This window comes from Salvelinus namaycush, chromosome 3 (genome assembly GCF_016432855.1).
Source record: "Salvelinus namaycush isolate Seneca chromosome 3, SaNama_1.0, whole genome shotgun sequence".
Lineage (NCBI taxonomy): Eukaryota > Metazoa > Chordata > Actinopteri > Salmoniformes > Salmonidae > Salvelinus > Salvelinus namaycush.
Window position 1 is genome coordinate 16,412,930 of NC_052309.1, and position 22,235 is coordinate 16,435,164.

Below are 22,235 nucleotides of genomic sequence, written 5' to 3' on the forward strand. Positions count from 1 at the left end.
TGCCATAGAGTTACATTAGAAGTGCCCATCCAATAAGGCTCAAGGTCATTGGCCACAGATAAAATTACGTCAATTCACATTATATCTACCATAGCTTTGATTGGACTGATCATGTCGACATCTTAGCTAGCAAGCTAGACAAGCAGTCATCATCATGAATCACGTCGACAATCTACTGGCAAATCCTTTTCAAACCATGTCATATGTCATATGGTGCTCTTCGGCCATCGGACATATACATTACACAACAAGTTAGAAAATGCAAATTCAACAATGGGTGGTTTGGTAGGAATCAGTGGCTAACTGCAAGCGTTGCAAAGCAATAACTAACCTGCTATTCAGTGGAGTGGGTGTGTGGTCCAAGTCTGGGTTTAAGGGTCTCTTTTCCAACCTTTAAAGGATAAACATTCAATACCATGGGCCAGAAAAGGTTGAATACATTGGCCATGCTATCAATCTGCCATGTTCAAAACAACTGGAAACTTGGAACTGGGAAATCTCTAACTTCAGTGAGTTCAAGACAACTGGGCACTCTGAAAAAAACAAGCTCCAACTGGGAAAATACGTTTTGAACAGTCATCCTTCTCGGGCCTCTTTCTAGATCTCCGACCTGAAGATCACTGACGTCATGATTCAACCTTGTTTTTTCCAAGTTCCCAGTTGTCTTGAAAGCACCATATATTCAGAGAATACAAGACTTTGATAACAACATTTGCATAAATGTATTGTATGCTGCTGCATAAATTATGTAATATGTCAGGGAGATATGTATACTTTAGCTAAGAAAGTGATACCAAGTGTATGTTGTATAGTAAGCTGTTAGTTGCCCATGTGCCTCACTCAATAATTTGGTCCCTTTCCTTCTCTTAACTTAGCCTACTGTTCTGACTTGGTGGTGCACATGTAGCCTATAGCCTGTTTTGGAGAAATGTAATCATTGAATATTGTAAGAACTTTCATTGCTTATATGCCCCCTTTATTTATCCTGCAGTTCTGACTTGGTGTACAGGGAGAATACTATAAGAACGGCACATGTTCTGAATTCTGTCACTGTACATTTTAAAAGTGCTGACAAATAGTTGTTACCTTGACTACTTCGTCCAGCTTGCTCATTAATGTTTTAATCGAAATTATGGATTGCATTTTATCTGCTCGTTGAAATTACAGATTGCCTCTTATCCGCGCGTCTTCCCCTTATGCCATAGTTTGTACATCTCAATTGTCAGTAGAAACCACATTTGTTTAGGCAAGTCAACCATATCAGTTATGTTTTTTTTAAATGCAGTAAATGAGGCTGAATTAACTGTTTTGCTGCCAGACAAGGCCCCGCTGATAGACAGGTGGAGCAGTGGTAAGGATTCACTCCATGGTGCGGAAAGAAAGCTCTGCTGCTCGGACAGCGTTATGTAGGCCCTAACAGTTTGTGGGAACCGTTTGTCACCGTTAAAGTGCAATTAATGTATTGTTTAGTGTTGTGTTGTGTAGTGGCTTTGCTGGCATGCATCCCAAAATATTTTTTGAGTTTGCCTCACCAAGATGTACATGTTAAAATCGCCGCTGTACATCACTATCATCAAGATACCCTCCCCAAAGAGCCCTCCCTCCCAGCTATGTCTGACATCAGCGACGGAAAGCGAGAAGCATCTGGAGTTGTGCCATTGAAAACGCATACTCAAAATTCTATACATATTTACATGAAATTGTGTTAGGCCTAATACTAATTAATTTTGATACGGGACGTGATAGCCTGCTTTTCACATTGACTGCTATGGCGATCTTATTTATTAGCTGTTATCTAGACAATATTGGTTAGCTGACTACTGCAAATTAGTTATTATTACTGTCAATAATCATATATAGTCTATATGAGGTGGAGATCATCACAGATTGCCTAGCTAAATAAGACAGTGGAATACCTTTCAACCCACGCATTTAACCCCTTATTGTGTGTGCGCCTGTGTGTGTATATACAGTGAGTGAGCGAGAGAGAGAGGGCGCGCGCGCTTGTACCTGCCTTCGTGTGTAGCCTACCTGCGTGCTTCCTTGCATCCTTTATCAACCATAGACTGTAAATACAGGCCATATCATCAAGATTGACTGTGTATTGCACCGTGTGGCGTGTGTTGCTTTAAAGGGGGCGTTCGGCCGCATATTCACAATCGGCCAGAGTGTAAACTGAAGAGAGGCTCATTTGAAGCAAATAGCTGTATTTGTGTAATTGAACCAACAGAAACAGTGGGGCGCAATGGGAGGTAAGATGTTTCAATCATTTCGTTTTTCTATTTTAATAAGGGGGACAAATCGACATAGGCTTGAATGCCTCGGCAGCTTTCGAATGATACTGTTATTTTCTTATTCCAGAGGCCGAGACGCGCCATAAATTGCTGCGCAATGTGAAGAAAGAGGTGGGTACCTATATATTTGCAATGTTTTTAACAACTAATTATTAGAACCAACCTTGGTCATGGATCGCTGGCAGCAGTTCTGTTTTATTGGGATTGCCAAAATGAGATTGTAAAATAGGGAGGTCTAATCGAATTGATATGTTTCAATAAAATGTTGCCTACTTGTGAGAATATAGCCTAATATGCTTTTTTGGATCGTTATTTAATTATAAACGGTGCGCTCATGCATTCAGTGACGACTTGGATTGAAATACTTGGATTATAGCCTATGCAGAGAAATCATAATCATAATTTGGTCTCAGTAGGTAGCCTAGGCAATAACGCCAAGATCAATGTAACGGTTAGTTAAGGTATGGATCCGTTATCTGCATGTGAATACGTGTGTATGTCACAGGGCAGAGCCAATGAGCATAATCATTTCTAGGATTATTGATAACTGCTTTTACTGAGATGTCTTTCATGTTAATGCTCGTGCTGTAATGGAGGGCAATTCAATTCACTGGGCGCTAATATCTCAGATAGCCTAGTGCCCCTCTCTCTTTTATATAAAACACAATAAATTGATAAGATTGTCTTGCTTCATCCAGTGTTTAGAAAGTTAAAGTGTAACTAACAGCATTTTAGCAACATTAAATCTTATTCAAATCTGTTCATATACACCCCCAGAAAGAATATTACACTTTTTTGAAACATTTTTGACATACGAGCACTTAGATATGGTAATTTTCATAAATTCTTAGGATGTTGCTGTTGTTCCATGATGTTACAGTTTATTATTTGGCGACTCCTCACCGTTATCTGACCCCACCACCTCTGCAAGAGACCCCCATCTCTTAACTACAGCTATATCATACTTATTCAAAGGAAAATTGGCTGATGGTATAGTTGGGCTGCAGATTTGGGGAACCTGAAAGGGAGAGAGAAGACTACCTCCCTGTCTGGCTCCTTTTCTTTGTAGCTGCATGCTGGTGTGTCCTCTGTCCATTTAAGAGTTGCACTTTGTTGTTTTAGAAAAAAAAGTACATTATTAGCAGCAGACTGTATAGTGTACTCATTTGTATGGATAGCACTGACCAGTGGTGTAGTGTAGGGTAAACGCAAGTGAACACAGTTTACTCCGATTTTGCAGAAAAATGCATGGAAAGTATAGGAAAGCTGCCTTTTTTCCCCACAACCAGCTTTCAAAGTTTACACAAGTTTTTTTATCACTAAATCACTGGCACTGTTCATCTTTGTGCCATTTTTAGAAGAGGAAAATAATGGTCTGGACAACAGACCAAGTGATTGGCTATTCACTTTCATTGTTTGTAATTATGAGAGCTTGATCTTTGACAGAGCTGAATAAATAAATGGATGACTTTCATTGGTGATACATCTTAGAATGTTATCTATAGATAACTTACTACACACACAACATGCACCATCACGCACGCACACACACACGCACGCACACACACACACACACACGCACACAGGCACATGCAAGACAAAATACCCTTATTCTGACAAGTTATTCATGGCAGCAATTCTTATTGTGAGTCTTGTGAAGGCAATCATTGGCTCTGGTGCCCGCTGGGGGGTAAACAGGATGTTTTATTCAGTAGTGTGTGGGTTGGAGACTTCCACGTTCAGCTTCACCATGCCTGTGGAGGCCTCATCACACTGGGGACATGACTGGCACCAGGTCGTGCAGCAAGGAAGAGGGTCTTAGTTGGTGATACTAAATATACTGTATCTCAAACTCTGACAGGTTTTTCCCAGTTTTTCGAGTAGATTTGATTGGATTTCTATCTCGCAATGTTCACAATTTCTCTGTACTGTATAATTCCATAATCTGGGAATTGGTCACAATATATTTCACTAGTGCGTGTTTTTTACACTGGTCAAGATCTGTCTTGTCTGAAGTGATACATATCTGCATGCTCGCTTGCATTCCCTCGCCACCCTCCCTCTGCCTACCTGTGATTATCTATTGTTGCGTAATCACTCCCCAACCTTCCCTCCTTCTACACTTTGGTTTTCTTTCTGTTTCCTCATGTCAGAACCTATCTCTTTATCTGCCTTTTAAATTAAAGCCAACGTCACATTTATCTGGCTCTTTTCTTCCCAGGTGAAACAGATCATGGAAGAGGCAGTGACTCGGAAGTTTGTGCATGCAGACAGCAGCCATATAATATCCTTCTGTGGTGAGTGTGTTCATGAAGTAGTGTATTACTTATTTAATCAGTGTTGCAGATTTTACCGTTTGTCAAGGCCAATTTGTTTGTGAACAGAAGTACTGACAGTTCGTATTGCTCATTGGAGTTTTGACTTGCCTATATCTTTTTTGCTGGTTTGCTATCCCCCAGTTAAAGTTTATGCAGATAGATTAGAGATGGATTCATTAAACTGATCTACAGTAACTGTTTATTAAATGTTTTTTTTGGTGTTGTACACAAAATCATTAGGGAGGGAGCAAAATCTACAAGCCCACTGAAGGACTTCAGTGCCATATGGCAGTGCTCCAGTAATTTGATGGGAGGGAGGGTGCCGTGGTTGATGGGCAGGCCTAGCTGCATAGCTGGTTTGGGTGCATCTAAGTGTCGATTCAATGACTGCTTAGCTTATGTGTAACAGATGCACAAGTGCTTGGTTTATCATCTTGGTCCAAACACCATTACGATTGTAATGAGAGCAAGAGAGGAGTGGATAGAAGCAAGAGGTTGTGGTAAGTAAGAAACTCACATGTTTCGTGAGATGAGTAACTTTATCTCCAAAGAGCACCTTTTTTTCTCTTATCAAAGACCCATGCAGTGCTGCTATTCTCTATAAACTGAAGAATCACTGTTGGTTTGAACTAGTGCTTTGTAACCTCCACCCCCATCCCTCTGGTGACACAGCCTCACACACTTGTGATATGACACATAGGATTATTGTTTCATTAACAGCTCAGTAGTAAGATTCTGGAGAGCAAAGCATGGGGATTATTATTTGGTCCCCCAAATTCTATAAGCAAAAATTGTATTTATATATTTATTTATGTTCTTTTCAACAACATTTTTTTTTTTTGGACATGTCAGCTCCAAGTGATTTTAATTTTGTAAATCTGTTCCAAACTATTCCCATGCATAATAGAGAGATACTGTATATGTGATCGTATACAAATGTAAGCAATGTTTAAAATTATTATGTTAAGTCAAATATTATATCTGTTTGGGCTTATTGTCAGTCAATAAATGACTTGTAATTATGTTCCGGCCCCCTGACCATCCGCTCAAGACAAAAACGTCCCGCGGCTGGATCTAGTTGATGACTCCTGCCAAAGACATACAGTTCATTTCACATAAAAAATCTGAACTGATTGCATGGTCAGACATTTACTCATGACTACATTGACATTTACAGAGCAAAGTGACATCAGGCATCATCCTATGGAGTTGAAATGTCAAGCCATGTCAAGTCCTGCCACCTCCTACTACCCCAATCTGTGTACGGTCACATTCTCAACCAACACAGCTTGATTTTAGGCTGTCTCTTATTCTTTACTATGGCTGTGGCCAGTGCCCGCCTAAAATCAAGCTGTGTTGGTTGAGAATGTGACCGTACACAGATTGGGGTAGTAGGAGGTGGCAGGGCTTGACAGGGCTTGACATTTCCACTCCCACAGGGATGATGCCTGATGTCACTTTGCTCTGCAAATGTAGGTCTATCTGTGTTCAAATGAACTGTCAGCAGACACTATTTGTAAAGAGTCAGCAGGTAGGGCAGGTCAAGCCACCCTTTTTCGCCACCCCAACAGCGGGAATTCGTTACACTACTCAAAGGTGTTGATACTACACCTCCACACATCCATGGATACCCTACACTCTTTGAAAAAAGGGTTCCAAAAGGGTTCTTTGGGGAAGGATAAGGTTCTACCAACAACCTTTTGATCAGAATAACTATTTTTGTAAGACAAGGGTTCTTTGTAAGACAAAGGGTTCTACCTAGAAGAACCGTTAACATTTTAAGAACCATTTTTTGGAAGAAAGGGTTCTTTGATAACTCTTTGTAAGGCAAGAACGATTCTTTGGAAGGCAAGAAGGGTTTATAAGTAGAAACATATATAATATTTCCCAGTTTGACTGTAATATCTGTGTTTTTGCATGTACATTGATTGGTTGATACATTTTATGCTACACAAAGATAAATAACATACATCTAAACTAATCCAATCTGTTGGATTTATTGCTCCTGTTACTGAGATATTTGTTCCAGTTTAGATGATTGAGGTAGTCTCAGTATTCTTCCCTACCCTGGCAGTCATTTTGGATGCAGGTTGCGGGTGATTAACAATTCTACTTGTTGGATATCCTAACTCTGTCTGGATTCCAATAGGAATTACAAATCACTTAGCCAGCATAATGTGACTTGCAGGCCGGATGTGGCCTGTACACCAGGAAACTCCTAACACCACTGTGTTAGGGTATAGCTAGGCCCTCAAAGAAAGGCTTGATGTATATGTATTTCATAAATAATACAATTTTAAAGGCTAATAAGCCTAGTAGAACCCTTCATAGAGGTTCTAGGAAGAACCATATACAGGGGGTTCTTTGAAGAATCCTACATAGAGGGTTCTAGATAAAACCCTCTGCAAAGGGCTCTACCCTGCACCAAAAAGGGTTCCCCTATGGGGACAAACCAAAGAACCCTGTATGGTTCTAATTGGCACCTTTTTTCTAAGAGTGTGGCAACAGTAAACAGCATTTGTCGGTTTTCAGTCTATTTCTGGTCCTGCTGAGAGCCACCTGCACCTGCCCTCCAACCCATCCCTGCCTCTCTGCAGTAGCACTCAATGTCCAAGGGTTTCTCACTTCATTTTCACCGGGTGCTCCTGAAAAATATCAAACTCTGCTAGGGAAATCCATAAACAGTATGTGGTTTACTTGTTGTTTACAGTGTATGCAATCATAGCTTTGTGAATATCGCTTTGGGGAAAACCAAACTCTGTGTTTACTGTTTGTGTCTGTATATTCTGTACTATGTGTGTCTACAGCTGTAGTGGAGGCATGTGTGCTCCATGGGCTGAAGAGGCGAGCAGCGGGCCTCCTGTGCAGTAATAAGGTAGCAGCACTCTTCATGAAGGTGGGGAAGAGCTTCACCCCGGTGGAGGAACTGTGTCAAAAGGTCCAAGAACTAGAGCAGCTCATCGAGACCAAGTAAGACAATGATCTTGGATAGTAATTCCCATCACCCCCCCCCCCCCCCCCCCCTCCACACACAGAGATGTCAAAAGTATACAACATTTGTATCAAACTCTCCTCTCCTCTCCTCCAGCAGACAGGCTCAACTAAATAATGTCAGTGTTCCGAAACAACCCAGGGTGACCAACCTCCCCCCCCAGGGCTTGAGGAACCTGTGGATCCGCACTGCTCTCATGGAGAAGCTTCTGGACAAGATTGTCATGTACCTAGTGGAGAACAGCAGGTAGCAATCAATCAACTGATCAGCTTCTGGCTGATATTGTGTTTGATCTTACAAATACCAACAGTTGCTGTTCAATGTATAGCCTACGACTCATATCCCTTTCACACCAAGTCATTTTTCTACTAACTACCATACCACCAACTATTGCCGGAATCAAAGCTAAAACTTTTATTTCCGCCTAACGACCTAGTAATTATTTCGGTAAAGTTCTGCCTACGGCTCAGTATGAAACGTAGCCGTAATGCTGAGCCGGCATTGGCACGCACTACTCTCGTAAACTCTTGATGGTTGCTAGGCAGCGGCAGTAAACCATCCTCCTGCCAGTTCTACAATTTGGCTAGGGAAATGTTAGCTAAGTTGAGGTGAGTGCTGCTCATGATCATCTTGTCTAGTTGCCTCATTATTTAGAACATTTTGCCAGCATGTTATGTAGTTTAAATAGTATATTATTTTGCTCTTCACTCGCAGACGCTTAGTAGCCTAGGACTACTCCCGACTAAAACCCTGTGACTTCACTGACTTGTCTCAATCAATGTGATTTTGTTTAATTGGATCTCTATCTGTATGGACTATTTGGTTAATTGGTTTCAGGCTGGGCAAATGGAGGTGGTATAGCTCATCTGTTCGTTTGGTTATCTACAGTATCGCTGATCAGAAACATTTAGCGATAATAGACTATCACTTTTTTTATATGACAGCTGTTCCACACATTCCCTTGACACAAGTTGTGTGGGAACAATATTATTAGTATTTTACTCTGTTTATATTCTATTATATTCTTACTACAAAATATATGGGTGTGGACTGTGATCGGAGTAGGTGTGTCTTGACTGTTTAATGAACAAAATAGATTTCATTCATTTGGACGTAACATAATTAAACTCAAAATATGTAATTTTATTGTTTTGAAAATTACTCTTATTAGTCTTATGTTTCGTAGGACTTGCCTAAACAATTGAATAATATATTTATTTTTGATGGTGTATATTCAATGGATTTATTCAAATAAACGCCCACCCACATCTGCACATTACTATTACCACTTGTCACTGACCTGCCAGAATTCTCTCTTCCAGTACTTTCTATGACAGGGAGGCCATTCTAATGGATGCTGTGGATGGACCAATCCTTGCCTCTCTGTTAGGTATTAATGGACCTCTTCTTATAGCTTCTATTGCCAGGATGTGGCCAGACAGATCTGATAAGATAAGAAATAGCACATTGAATGGCACATTACAGTGACTGTGACTCCCTCTAAGATAACCTATAGATACAACATGACATACAGTTGAAGTCGGAAGTTTACATACACCTTAGCCAAATACATTTAAATTCAGTGTTTCACAATCCCTGAAATGTAATCCTAGTAAAAATTCCCTGTCTTAGGTCAGTTAGGATCACCACTTTATTTTAAGAATGTGAAATGTCAGAATTATATTAAAGAGATGTAACGATCGTCATATAGAGGAGAAGGAAAAGACCAAGGTGCAGCGTGGTAAGTATTCATAATTCCTTTTAATGAATACGAATACTAGAACTAAACAACAAAAACAATAAACGAAACAGTTCTGCAAGGTGAGATACACTAAACAGACAACCACCCACAAACACAGGTGGGAACAGGCTACCTAAGTATGATTCTCAATCAGAGACAATGATAGACAGCTGTCTCTGATTGAGAATCATACTTAGGTAGCCTGTTCCCACCTGTGTTTGTGGGTGGTTGTTTCCTGTTTAGTGTTTGTTTCACCTTTCAGGACTGTTCGTTTGTCGTGTTTGTTGTTTTGTCAAGTGTTGCGTATTTTATAAAAAAATATGAACACTTACCACGCTGCACCTTGGTCCTCTTCTCCTTCTCCCAACGACGTGCGTTACAAGAGAATGATTTATTTCAGCTTTTATTTCTATCATCACATTCCCAGTGGGTCAGAAGTTTACATACACTAAATTAGTATTTGGTAGCATTGCCTTTAAATTGTTTAACTTGAGTCAAATGTTTCGGGTAGCCTTCCACAAGCTTCCCACAATAAGTTGGGTGAATTTTGGCCCATTCGTCCTGACAGGGCTGGTGTAACTGAGTCAGGATTGTAGGCCTCCTTGCTCGCACACACCTTTTCAGTTCTGTCCACACATTTTCTATAGGATTGAGGTCAGGGCTTTGTGATGGACACTCCAATATCTTGACTTTGTTGTCCTTAAGCCATTTTGCCACAACTTTGGAAGTATGCTTGGGGTCATTGTCTATTTGGAAGACCCATTTGCGACCAAGTTTTAACTTCCTGACTGATGTCTTGAGATGTTGCTTCAATATATCCACATAATTTTCCTGCCTCATGATGCCATCTATTTTGTGAAGTGCACCACTCCCTCCTGCAGCAAGGCAACCCCACAACATGATGCTGCCACCCCCATGCTTCACGGTTGGGATGGTGTTCTTCGGCTTGCAAGCCTCCCCCTTTTTCCTCCAAACATAACGATGATCATTATGGCCAAACAGTTCTATTTTTGTTTCATCAGACCAGAGGACATTTCTCCAAAAAGTACGATCTTTGTCCCCATGTGCAGTTGCAAACCATAGTCTGGCCTTTTTTATGGCGGTTTTGGAGCAGTGGCTTCTTCCTTGCTGAGCGGCCTTTCAGGTTATGTCGATATAGGACTTGTTTTACTGTGGATAAAGATACTTTTGCACCTGTTTCCTCCAGCATCTTCACAAGGTCCTATGCTGCTGTTCTGGGATTGATTTGCACTTTTTGCACCGAAGTACGTTCATCTCTAGGAGACAGAACGCGTCTCCTTCCTGAGCGGTATGATGGCTGCGTGGTCCCATGGTGTTTATACTTGCGTACTATTGTTTGTACAGATGAATGTGGTACCTTCAGGCATTTGGAAATTGCTCCCAAGGATGAACCAGACTTGTGGAGGTCTACCATTTTTTTCCTGAGGTCTTGGCTTATTTCTTTTGATTTTCCCATGATGTCAAGCAATGAGGCACTGAGTTTGAAGGCAGGCCTTGAAATACATACATAGGTACACCTCCAATTGATTCAAATGATGTCAATTAGCCTATCAGAAGCTTCTAAAGCCATGACATCCTTTTCTCGAATTTTCCAAGCTGTTTAAAGGCACAGTCAACTTAGTGTATGTAAACTTCTGACCCATTGGAATTGTGATACAGTGAATTATAAGTGAAATAATATGTCTGTTAGCAATTGTTGGAGAAATTACTTGTGTCATGCACAAAGTAGATGTCCTAACCGACTTGCCAAAACTATAGTTTTTTAACAAGAAATTTATGGAGTGGTTGAAAAACAAGTTTTAATGACTCCAACATAAGTGTATTTAAACTTCCGACTTCAACCGTTGGAGACTAGTGCTTAACAGTGGATATTACCTTATTCCAGATAAGGACATAGCTCTGTGGTTTAGAAGATAAATATACTGGTTACTAACTCCAAATTGACTTTACACTCACACTTATAACAGACAAGTGCATTTACCTCTTCCTGTGAGCGTAACAATGACATTGCTGGTACCTCATTATTTCACTCTGTATGATGATGTTTTAGTACAGTTCTTTAGGGGCTAGAAATAGTGATTTCACTTTTCCACGCCCAAACTGGTGTGGATCTCAGTGTTTTGTTGCTTTTACTCTTGCAGTCGGCCCCTGTGCTCTGGAGTACACTAAGGTGAAGACAGCCGACCACTTCTGGACAGACCCATCTGCTGATGAGCTAGTCCAGAGACACCGCATCCACAGTGGCCACTGTCGCCAGGATTCCCCCTCTAGGCGACCTGCCCTGGTCAGTGTGTGGATGATGTGTTTGTAAATGAATGATGTGTGTGAAGTATATGATGTATAAAAAATGGTCAAATGGTCTTTTCTATTAGATCCAGAAGAGGCAGTCCAGTGGCAGTATGGAGGACCGGCCCATCCTGTGGGCTAGGGACTATGTTGAGTCCCTCCATCAGAACAACAGGGCTACACTGCTGTTTGGCAAGAACAACGTCCTGGTGCAGCCGGTGTGTGTGTGTGTGTGCATGTGTGTGATTTAAAGGATCTGACATAGCTTTTTATCACTGTTTAAACAGCAGAGAATGCTTTGTAACAAATATCGTGTCTCGGTCAACAGAGGGATGACATGGAGGCTATTCCAGGGTACCTGTCTCTCCACCAGACTGCAGATCTCATGACCCTGAAATGGACCCCCAACCAGCTCATGAATGGCACTGTGGCAGATGATACTGAAAAAAGGTAATGTAATATCAAATCACAGTAATAGAAACATATTCTGACATTCATATTTGTCCACTGAGCATGCCAAATTATATATGATTTGTTCAAACATTTATTTTCCTACAGTGTTTACTGGGACTTTGCCATGACTATTCGCCTGGCGGAGATTGTTTATCTGCACTGCCATCAGCAAGGTACAGGAACCTCTCTTAATTATGTAGGCCTATAGCTTTGTACACATTTGTTTGTTTGTGTGTTATTGACCTTGTGATCATGTTTTTCCCAGTGGACAGTGGTGGGACAGTGGTTCTGGTGAGTCAGGATGGGATCCAGAGGCCTCCACTGCGGTTCCCCCGGGGAGGACACCTGCTCCAGTTCCTGACCTGCCTGGAGACGGGCCTGCTGCCACACGGACAACTGGATCCCCCGCTCTGGTCCCAGAGGGGAAAGGTCTGCATTATTCCGATCTCAATTCATGTTTACTGTAGCCATTATGTCCACATCCACTAAATTAAGCCTGATGGTATGATTTAGCTAGTTGTTTCTTGTAACATTAAAACAGGGTCATCTATAGCATAATTTATGTTGTTTGACTGAGGATAACTCTGATCTCTGTGTTAGTACACTGCTGCCAGAGGAATACTTTTACACTGATATTGATCTTATCCACCAATTTAGCCTCCAAGTAGAAAATAACATTGACCTGTCAAAGCAAAGGGAACACCATGTGAAGGTTTTTTATATGGGTTGTGATGAAAGTGGTAGTGATAGCAGAGCTGGGAATATAATTCACAGGCTGCAATAGAAGATAGCTTTGTAAGGGTTGTGGTATATTACCAGCGGGGCAGTGAAAGAATATAAAACCTAGGAATTTAAGTGTGAGTGGGGTCTTAATACATCCTCTGGATAACATTACATTTACATTTTAGTCATTTAGCAGACGCTCTTATCCAGAGCGACTTACAGTAGAGTGCATACATTTTACTACATTTTACATACTGAGACAAGGATATCCCTACCGGCCAAACCCTCCCTAACCCGGACGACGCTATGCCAATTGTGCGTCGCCCCACGGACCTCCCGGTTGCGGCCGGCTGCGACAGAGCCTGGGCGCGAACCCAGCCCAGCCTGGGCGCGAACCCAGAGACGCTGGTGGCGCAGCTAGCACTGCGATGCAGTGCCCTAGACCACTGCGCCACCCGGGAGGTCACATGAAGGACATTTGCGAGACCAAGGACAAGGACTGAGACTGGCCTTCTCAGGCTGGATCATTAATTGTATCTAGCCTAGTCGTGCGTCACAATTAAACGATAGTTTGAGAGTAAGATAAAATAAAACTTTAATCACTCTCGCAAATCATCATCATAACATCCCTTTGTCTTATACTGAGTGCAGTACATTCCTTTGTCTTATACTGAGTGCAGTACATTCCTTTGTCTTATACTGAGTGCAGTACATTCCTTTGTCTTATACTGAGTGCAGTATATTCCTTTGTCTTATACTGAGTGCAGTACATCCCTTTTCATCTTATACTGAGTGCAGTACATTCCTTTGTCTTATACTGAGTGCAGTACATTCCTTTGTCTTATACTGAGTGCAGTATATGCCTTTGTCTTATACTGAGTGCAGTACATTCCTTTGTCTTATACTGAGTGCAGAACATCCCTTTTCATCTTATACTGAGTGCAGTACATTCCTTTTCATCTTATACTGAGTGCAGTACATTCCTTTGTCTTATACTGAGTGCAGAACATCCCTTTTCATCTTATACTGAGTGCAGTACATCCCTTTTCATCTTATACTGAGTGCAGTACATTCCTTTGTCTTATACTGAGTGCAGTACATTCCTTTGTCTTATACTGAGTGCAGTACATTCCTTTGTCTTATACTGAGTGCAGTACATTCCTTTGTCTTATACTGAGTGCAGTACATTCCTTTGTCTTATACTGAGTGCAGAACATCCCTTTTCATCTTATACTGAGTGCAGTACATTCCTTTTCATCTTATACTGAGTGCAGTACATTCCTTTGTCTTATACTGAGTGCAGTACATTCCTTTGTCTTATACTGAGTGCAGTACATCCCTTTTCATCTTATACTGAGTGCAGTACATCCCTTTTCATCTTATACTGAGTGCAGTACATTCCTTTGTCTTATACTGAGTGCAGTACATTCCTTTGTCTTATACTGAGTGCAGTACATTCCTTTGTCTTATAATGAGTGCAGTACATCCCTTTGTCTTATAATGAGTGCAGTACATCCCTTTGTCTTATAATGAGTGCAGAACATTCCTTTGTCTTATACTGAGTGCAGTACATTCCTTTGTCTTATAATGAGTGCAGTACATCCATTTGTCTTATACTGATTGCAGTACATTCCTTTGTCTTATACTGAGTGCAGAACATCCCTTTGTCTTATAATGAGTGCAGTACATCCATTTGTCTTATACTGAGTGCAGTACATTCCTTTGCCTACAGGGAAAGGTTTTCCCTAAATTGCGGAAGAGGAGTCCGCAGGGCTCTGTGGAGTCTGTGTCGGATAAAGAAGAGGACGAGGCCACTGACTATGTCTTTCGGATCCTGCTTCCTGGTACTCCATCAGACTTTGGTATGTCACTTGTGATCTTCTTATTCTGTATCGATTTTCTGTTCAAATATGTTCAGAATAAACTTTTTCATTCATTTTTTTCGCTCTCTCTCATTGATTTGTTGACCATTGTCCCGTGTGCCTTCCCTCAGCCCCTCTCTGTCCAGACCATGTGTCTCTGCCTGTATCTGTAGTCCTGTGAACCTGCGAACACCCTCCATTAGTTACCCTGGATTTGAGACCATACATGGGCATCAAGTTGTCTTTGTCACACCTCCATCTTCTGTATTGGTTTGTCAATGTTTCCATGTTTATTATGAAAGAAAGTCACCCAAATCCTCCATCAGTTCTAGAAGATCTTGTAGCTGTTGCTAATGACAATAACAATAACGACGATGTTCATGCTGATGATAACATTGAGCCTGTTGTTTGCTGTCCAGTGGCTCCAGAGCTGATGGACCAGGCGTTGAACATGTGGCACCCCACCCCCAGGAAGTCCTCCTGTTTCTCCTGCGCTCTCAACGGATCCCGTGTTGGCTCACTACCCAACGGCTGCAACCAGGATAGGGCTCCCCTGAAACTCCTCTGTGACACCATGAAGTACCAGATCATTTCCCGTGCTTTCTATGGCTGTGAGTACATGCATCATAAATTCATTTAGGAAAGACCAATTCAAATGCTATAATCTTCATGCAGTGACATACTGCAGCTTCGAGGCGGGGGCGTCTTGCGGGAATGTGTTGTAGGCCAGTGTCTTCATGTTATGGTTGGATTGATAACCATGCACGTTTCTTCACTTCTTCATTGAAGGGCTTGCCTACTGCCGTCACCTGTCCACTGTTCGTATCCACCTCTCTGCCCTGGTCAACCCCACCATCGTCGACCCTGACGTGCCTCATGATGCCCAGGAAGGACTCACTGTGGATGTCTGGAGCAGCTTCCTCCAGGACCGCTCTGTAAGATCTACTGTACCATCTGCTCATCATTCTCAACACACTGTACACACAACTACAACATGCAGTGATTGTGTATGTTCTTCAAGGCTTAGATAACTGCTCACAGTGTGAATGTACCTGCTTCATCAACATCCCACTGAGAGGCGTACAGAATCACACAGCAACTGATGACAGTACTGTATTGAGTCTGTATGTAATCACATTCACAATCTTTTCTCCTGCAGGCATATGATGAGCATGAGCTTCTGCGTCTGGTGTACTATGGTGGTGTGGCTCCTACAATACGCAAGGAGGTCTGGCCATTCCTGCTGGGACACTACCACTTCGATATGACCCAGAAATGTAGGATAGAGGTGGGTATTGTTATATTGTCATGTGGTAAAATTACAGAACTCAGGAATCAAAGTAGGAAGGAGGGTCAAATGTAATACCATTACACACTAGTGACCCTGTGTGTTTATAATCTGTGTATAGGTGGATGAGCAGGTGCGAGCCTGCTATGAGCAGACTATGAAAGAGTGGCTGGGCTGTGAGGACATCGTAAAGCAGAATGAGGGGCAGAAGCATGCTGAAGCCATAGCCAAGTGCAACTCTGTGGCCAGTGTGGACAGACCAGGACCAGTGCAGAGAGACTCCACCATCAGCACTGATGTAAGTGGGCCATACCAGTCCCATTTGATGAGGGCAACACATGACAGAATTTGTGACTCATATGGTTAACCCACTTACATATGTCTCTCCCCATGCTGTTCTGGTCTCTTCCTGGTTGGCATTTGTCTCATCCTCCTACACCAGTCCTCACAGAGCATTGGTTCAGACAAACAGATTGCCCACTCACAGAGTGACTCCAGAAGTAGCACACAGGTACAGTATGTTTATACTGAAGGATTTTAATAGAATATCTTGATAATACTTGGTATTCACTCTCCTATGGTCTGCTGTTGCAGGCATTTTGGTTTGTCGAGGAAGTGGAACTGATTGAATCTGAGACGAAGCGAGAGAAAAGCAAAGAGCGGTCCAAAACCACACTGAAAGACCTCCGAGATGTAGCCATCCCAAATGGTACCTCAGACTCTGGGGACCGATCCTTCTACAGCTTGTCTATTGACTCAGGTCTTCCAGAACAGCCTCAAAGCACAAACAACAACAACAGTCCTGTATCTGACTCACCAGTCAGACCAGCAGCCACTCAGCCATCACCAGAGCCATCAGCAGTCCAAGGAGCTGCATCTAGCCCAGTGGCCAAGGCTGAGCCACCCCTAATAGAGAGTCCTTTCACTGTCTTGGGAACTGAAGTTGGATCTGAAGAACTAAAGCTGCCGATAACAGTTGACGACAAGGCTGCATCAGCCGGAGAGTTCAAGGCCCCAGAGCGTGAAGTGGTTGAAAGCTCTAGATTGGTAGAAATCATGAAAACCTCAGAGAAAGTTGAAGAGCGTTCTGACAAAAAATATGCAAAGTCCTTAGGAAATGTTGAAATGGAAGAAAACAACGTTATAGGAGATGGGTTGTCTGAAGTTTCCACCACAGAAGACACAAAGCTCCTTGTGAGAGCAGCGTTTGCAACTGAGAATACTGATATTCTCAAACTAGAAATTGAGGTTTCTAATGTATATATTCCAGCTCCGCCACTAGGCGAGGCCACAGTTACTAAAACACAAGAGAGCAAAGCCCCAGCGATAGAGCGCTTCTGTCCCAGAGAGCCATCTGTAACAGAAGGAAACAAAGATTCAACAACGATAAGGGAGGCTGGTATTGCTGAAAAAGAGGACACAACCTCCTCTGAAATGGAAGAAATCACAGAATCTGAATTTCAAAAAATGCAAACCCCTCAAACCAGCAAGGCTTGTGTTTGTGAGAAAGACATGGATAGTACTAAAGAAAAGGTTGCAGATGTATTTGTAACCAAACCATTAGACTCTGTGGAGGCCAATTTCCCTGAGAATTACAATAACAAAGCTGCAGAAATGACAGTTGCCATAGATTCAGAGAAACATGCACCTGCATTGCCAGTACTGAATCCACCCCTGCCTGAGGCCAGGGCCAGTGTTACAGTTTCATCCCACTCTAGGCGATCTCCTGATACACTAGATTCTGATGACTCGCCCTCCGCCTTAGAGATGGAGGATATTCCCACGGCCTGGGCTAGACCTCTGTCTGGCCTGATGGCTCCCCCACCTGCCCCCTTGGCCCTGGGGAGAGTTGGCTCAGGGGGGCCTGTCCTGGATGCACCCTCCAACACCAGTCCTGATGGAACAGAGCCAGCCCTGTCTGAGGAGGAGCCTGAGATGGAGAGTCTCTACACTCAGTCTGACTCTGTGGTTGAGACAGAGGAACTCAAACCTGAGGTCTCACCAGTGGCAGTGTCCCCAGCAGGGACTACCTATTCTGTAAGTACTCCAAATGAGTTACCTACTGTATGTGTACTGTAATGAATGTCACAGCTTTTGAGGTTGATTGGCTAACTGTTGGTTTAACATACAGTAACCAACTGGCTACAGAGCTGACACAATGCTGGTATGAATGACGAAACAATAGCCATTTGAAGTTGAACAAATTTAACTAATCTTAGTCACTTTTGTCACTCTGTGCAGCAAGAGCAGCTGGATTTGTACTTGCTCAACCTGCATCGCATTGATAAAGACGTGAGACGCTGTGACAGATCCTACTGGTACTTCACTCCTGCTAACCTGGAGAAACTACGCAACATAATGTGCAGTTATGTGTGGCAGCATCTGGAGATTGGCTATGTCCAGGGCATGTGTGATCTGCTGGCTCCTTTACTGGTCATTCTGGATGATGGTCAGTCTGCATTAACAATAGCTCTCTTATATTGCATAATATTACTGCATCATTTACAGACATGAGTAAGATAACATGAATCATTTGCTGTTTATTTGTGTCTGTGTGTTACTCAGAGGTCATAGCTTTCAGCTGCTTCTCTGAGTTGATGAAAAGGATGAATCACAACTTCCCCCATGGAGGGGCCATGGACTCACACTTTGCCAACATGCGCTCCCTCATCCAGGTACCATAAACACGTATGCTCACACACACACGCACATATATACACAGTCACACATGCACATTATTATAAGTACAGTGATATTACTTTGTAGTACCAGATAGGCACTCTCGTCATCTTTTCTGCTAGATCCTTGATGCAGAGCTCTTTGAAGTGATGCAGATGAATGGAGACTACACTCACTTCTACTTCTGCTACCGCTGGTTCCTGCTAGACTTCAAACGAGGTGCTGACATCTGCATGGGCATGTGTTACATCGCACACACTATGAAAGGGCCATGCTGGTGATGTTTAAACCTAAATTAATCTTGTTCAAGTTATACAATATGAAGGACCTATACAGATTTTTAGCTAGTTTTTTCTAACATTTTATTTCTGTAACATGACTGTTCTGCAGGCAGGTCATATCACAGTCTTCTTTGGTGTATAACCTGCTGTGCCATTCTTCCCTCCAGAGATGGTGTATGATGATGTGTTCTCCGTGTGGGAGACCATCTGGGCGGCCACGTATACCTCCTCCACTCATTTTGTCCTCTTCATCGCTCTGGCACTGGTGGAGATGTACCGAGACATCATCCTGGAGAACAACATGGACTTCACTGACATCATCAAGTTCTTCAACGGTGAGGCTAAACGATGACTTTAGATGTTGTTATGGAATGGAATACTTGACAATTCAGTTATTTAATTTCATTGCCACTTTCTTTTTGCTTGCTGAATGTATGTTTTGAATGTAGCAACTGCTTTTATTCTGCTTGCTAACAACATCAAAAAGCACAACTCCATAGGCTGCACTCATATGTAAATCAACACAACCATTTAGGTTCTTGTAACACAGTGTGTTTGATTTGATTTCCCTCTTCAGAAATGGCCGAGCATCACAACGTCCCGCAGGTCCTAACGATGGCTCGAGACTTGGTCCTCAAAGTGCAGACTCTCATAGAAAACAAGTAATCCACCATGTGTCTGTTCCTTTCCCTTTCACTCAGTGTGCAACATTTTGACAATATGTTCACTTGTATTTGTATGAAAGCTAAACCAACAATTAGTCAGTATTTCAAAATCATGCTTCTAAATCATTATTTCTATTCCTGAAATCACCAGGTGACTCATACTGAAAATATACTCACACTACAATAATTGCACAACACAGTATTTCTGTGTCTCAGTCTCTAAAAGCACTTTCCTATGTTCAGGTAATTAACATTATAATCAATACGTTTGAATACATTTAATTGTTCACTTAGTGAATGTACCCTTTTAAAAACAAACACTCTTTTGCATATTGCTTCAGGATGTTTTTTTGTATTTGTTTTGCCTTCAATTTAGCTATTTTGTGCAGGGATATTCTCAATATGATTACCACATGAGATCTTGTTTGTACATTGCCATCATGCACTTCCCATCAGTTAGAACCATTCACAGAGTAGAGGTGCAGCCCTCCAACATGGCAGCCAGTATTTTTGTATTAGTGCTTAAATCGGTCTCTTCATTATATATTCTCCTGGCTAAATGTCTGTGTGTATTGCTGTGGTACTGTAATGTTAACTGTAAAAGTATTTGTAACACAAAGGATAATGTTCAAAAGTATCTGTGAGCATAACAATGGAGCTAAATTGTTTCATATCAGATATGTACACACGTCAGCTATTGTACATGTGATCAGATATGTACACACGTCAGCTACTGTACATGTGATCAGATATGTACACACGTCAGCTATTGTACATGTGATCAGATATGTACACACGTCAGCTACTGTACATGTGATCAGATATGTACACACGTCAGCTACTGTACATGTGATCTGATATGTACACACGTCAGCTACTGTATATGTGATCAGATATGTACACACGTCAGCTACTGTACATGTGATCAGATATGTACACACGTCAGCTATTGTACATGTGATCAGATATGTACACACGTCAGCTACTGTACATGTGATCAGATATGTACACACGTCAGCTACTGTACATGTGATCAGATATGTACACATGTCAGCTACTGTACATGTGATCAGATATGTACACACATCAGCTACTGTACATGTGATCTGATATGTACACACGTCAGCTACTGTACATGTGATCAGATATGTACACACGTCAGCTACTGTACATGTGATCAGATATGTACACACGTCAGCTACTGCACATGTGATCAGATATGTACACACGTCAGCTACTGCACATGTGATCTGATATGTACACACGTCAGCTACTGTACATGTGATCAGATATGTACACACGTCAGCTACTGTACATGTGATCAGATATGTACACACGTCAGCTACTGTACATGTGATCAGATATGTACACACGTCAGCTATTGTACATGTGATCAGATATGTACACACGTCAGCTACTGTACATGTGATCAGATATGTACACACGTCAGCTACTGTACATGTGATCAGATATGTACACACGTCAGCTACTGTACATGTGATCAGATATGTACACACGTCAGCTACTGTACATGTGATCAGATATGTACACACGTCAGCTACTGTACATGTGATCAGATATGTACACACGTCAGCTACTGTACATGTGATCAGATATGTACACACGTCAGCTACTGTACATGTGATCAGATATGTACACACATCAGCTACTGTACATGTGATTTGTCGCTTGACAATAAAAATAAATAAACCGTCAAACATATATGAGCAAAGGAGAAAAATAAGAATATTTTTTCTATGTATTCTTGAACTGTTTATTGTTGTTATTACTTTGCTGTGTATTAAACAATCCGTATATTTTGGATTCAGCATTGTGTCAACTTTAGTTTAATTCATTGCACTTCACTCCGTGTTGTCTTTGGTAAAGCCACGTTTGCCTGTAGCCAAAGTGTGCTGTAGCGTCGTCACTAGTTATCACAGCCATAAAGTCATAATTATGTCTAAACCCTGCCCATTTCTATAATTTCTCTTCTTAAAATCTGATTTCAAACCTAACCCTAACTATAACCACACTGCTAACCTTATGCCTAACCCAAACCTTAAATTTAGAACAACAAGCACCTATTTTGACAATGTGGCTGTGGAATCTGACTTTGTGACTGTGTTATCTAGTGGAAACCGTGCTGGTGTAGATAAAGATGCACTACAGGATCAAAAGTACGTGAACACCTGCTCGTCGAACATCTCATTCCAAAATCATGGGCATTAAGTTGGTCTGCCCTTTGCTGCTAGAACAGCCTCCACTCTTCTGGGAAGGCTTTCCACTAGATGTTGGAACATTGCTGTTTTGACTTGCTTCTACTCAGCCACAAGAGCATTAGTGAGGTCGGACACTGGTGTTGGGTGATTAGCCCTGGTTCGCAGTCGGCGTTCCAATTCATCCCAAAGATGTTTGATGGGGTTGAGATCAGGGCTATGTGCAGACCAGACAAGTTCTTCCAGACCGATCTCGACAAACCATTTCTGTATGGACCTCGCTTTGTGCACAGGGGCAGTGTCATGCTGAAACAGGAAAGGCCCTTCCCCCAACTGTTTCCACAAAGTTGGAAGCACAGAATCGTCTAGAATGTCATTTTATGCTGTAGCGTTAAGATTTCCCTTCACTGGAGCTA

General features: G+C 42.0%; 1 protein-coding gene across 1 annotated transcript; it reads left to right on the top strand.

Moving 5' to 3' along the window:
- The first annotated feature begins 2,245 nt into the window (after window positions 1–2,245).
- Window positions 2,246–19,604, top strand: LOC120044825 (small G protein signaling modulator 1-like). The gene is made up of 24 exons (XM_038989495.1): window positions 2,246–2,252; window positions 2,353–2,405; window positions 4,516–4,591; window positions 7,420–7,582; window positions 7,704–7,850; window positions 8,927–8,994; window positions 11,508–11,650; window positions 11,739–11,870; window positions 11,981–12,102; window positions 12,211–12,278; window positions 12,371–12,534; window positions 14,561–14,690; window positions 15,110–15,301; window positions 15,480–15,625; window positions 15,850–15,978; window positions 16,100–16,276; window positions 16,421–16,489; window positions 16,573–16,999; window positions 17,717–18,015; window positions 18,220–18,427; window positions 18,544–18,653; window positions 18,780–18,876; window positions 19,106–19,273; window positions 19,516–19,604. Exons 1-24 carry the CDS (start codon window positions 2,246–2,248, stop codon window positions 19,602–19,604), a joined length of 3,384 nt encoding a protein of 1,127 aa, XP_038845423.1.
- Window positions 19,605–22,235: the final 2,631 nt, after the last annotated feature.

What these genes read in the sequence shown, in the direction of transcription:
- LOC120044825 (XM_038989495.1), top strand. An exon ending in TTCCCGTGCTTTCTATGGCT is followed by an intron (nt 15,302 to 15,479) that starts GTGAGTACATGC and finishes TCTTCATTGAAG; the next exon opens with GGCTTGCCTACTGCCGTCAC. An exon ending in CCTGCTAGACTTCAAACGAG is followed by an intron (nt 18,877 to 19,105) that starts GTGCTGACATCT and finishes TCTTCCCTCCAG; the next exon opens with AGATGGTGTATGATGATGTG.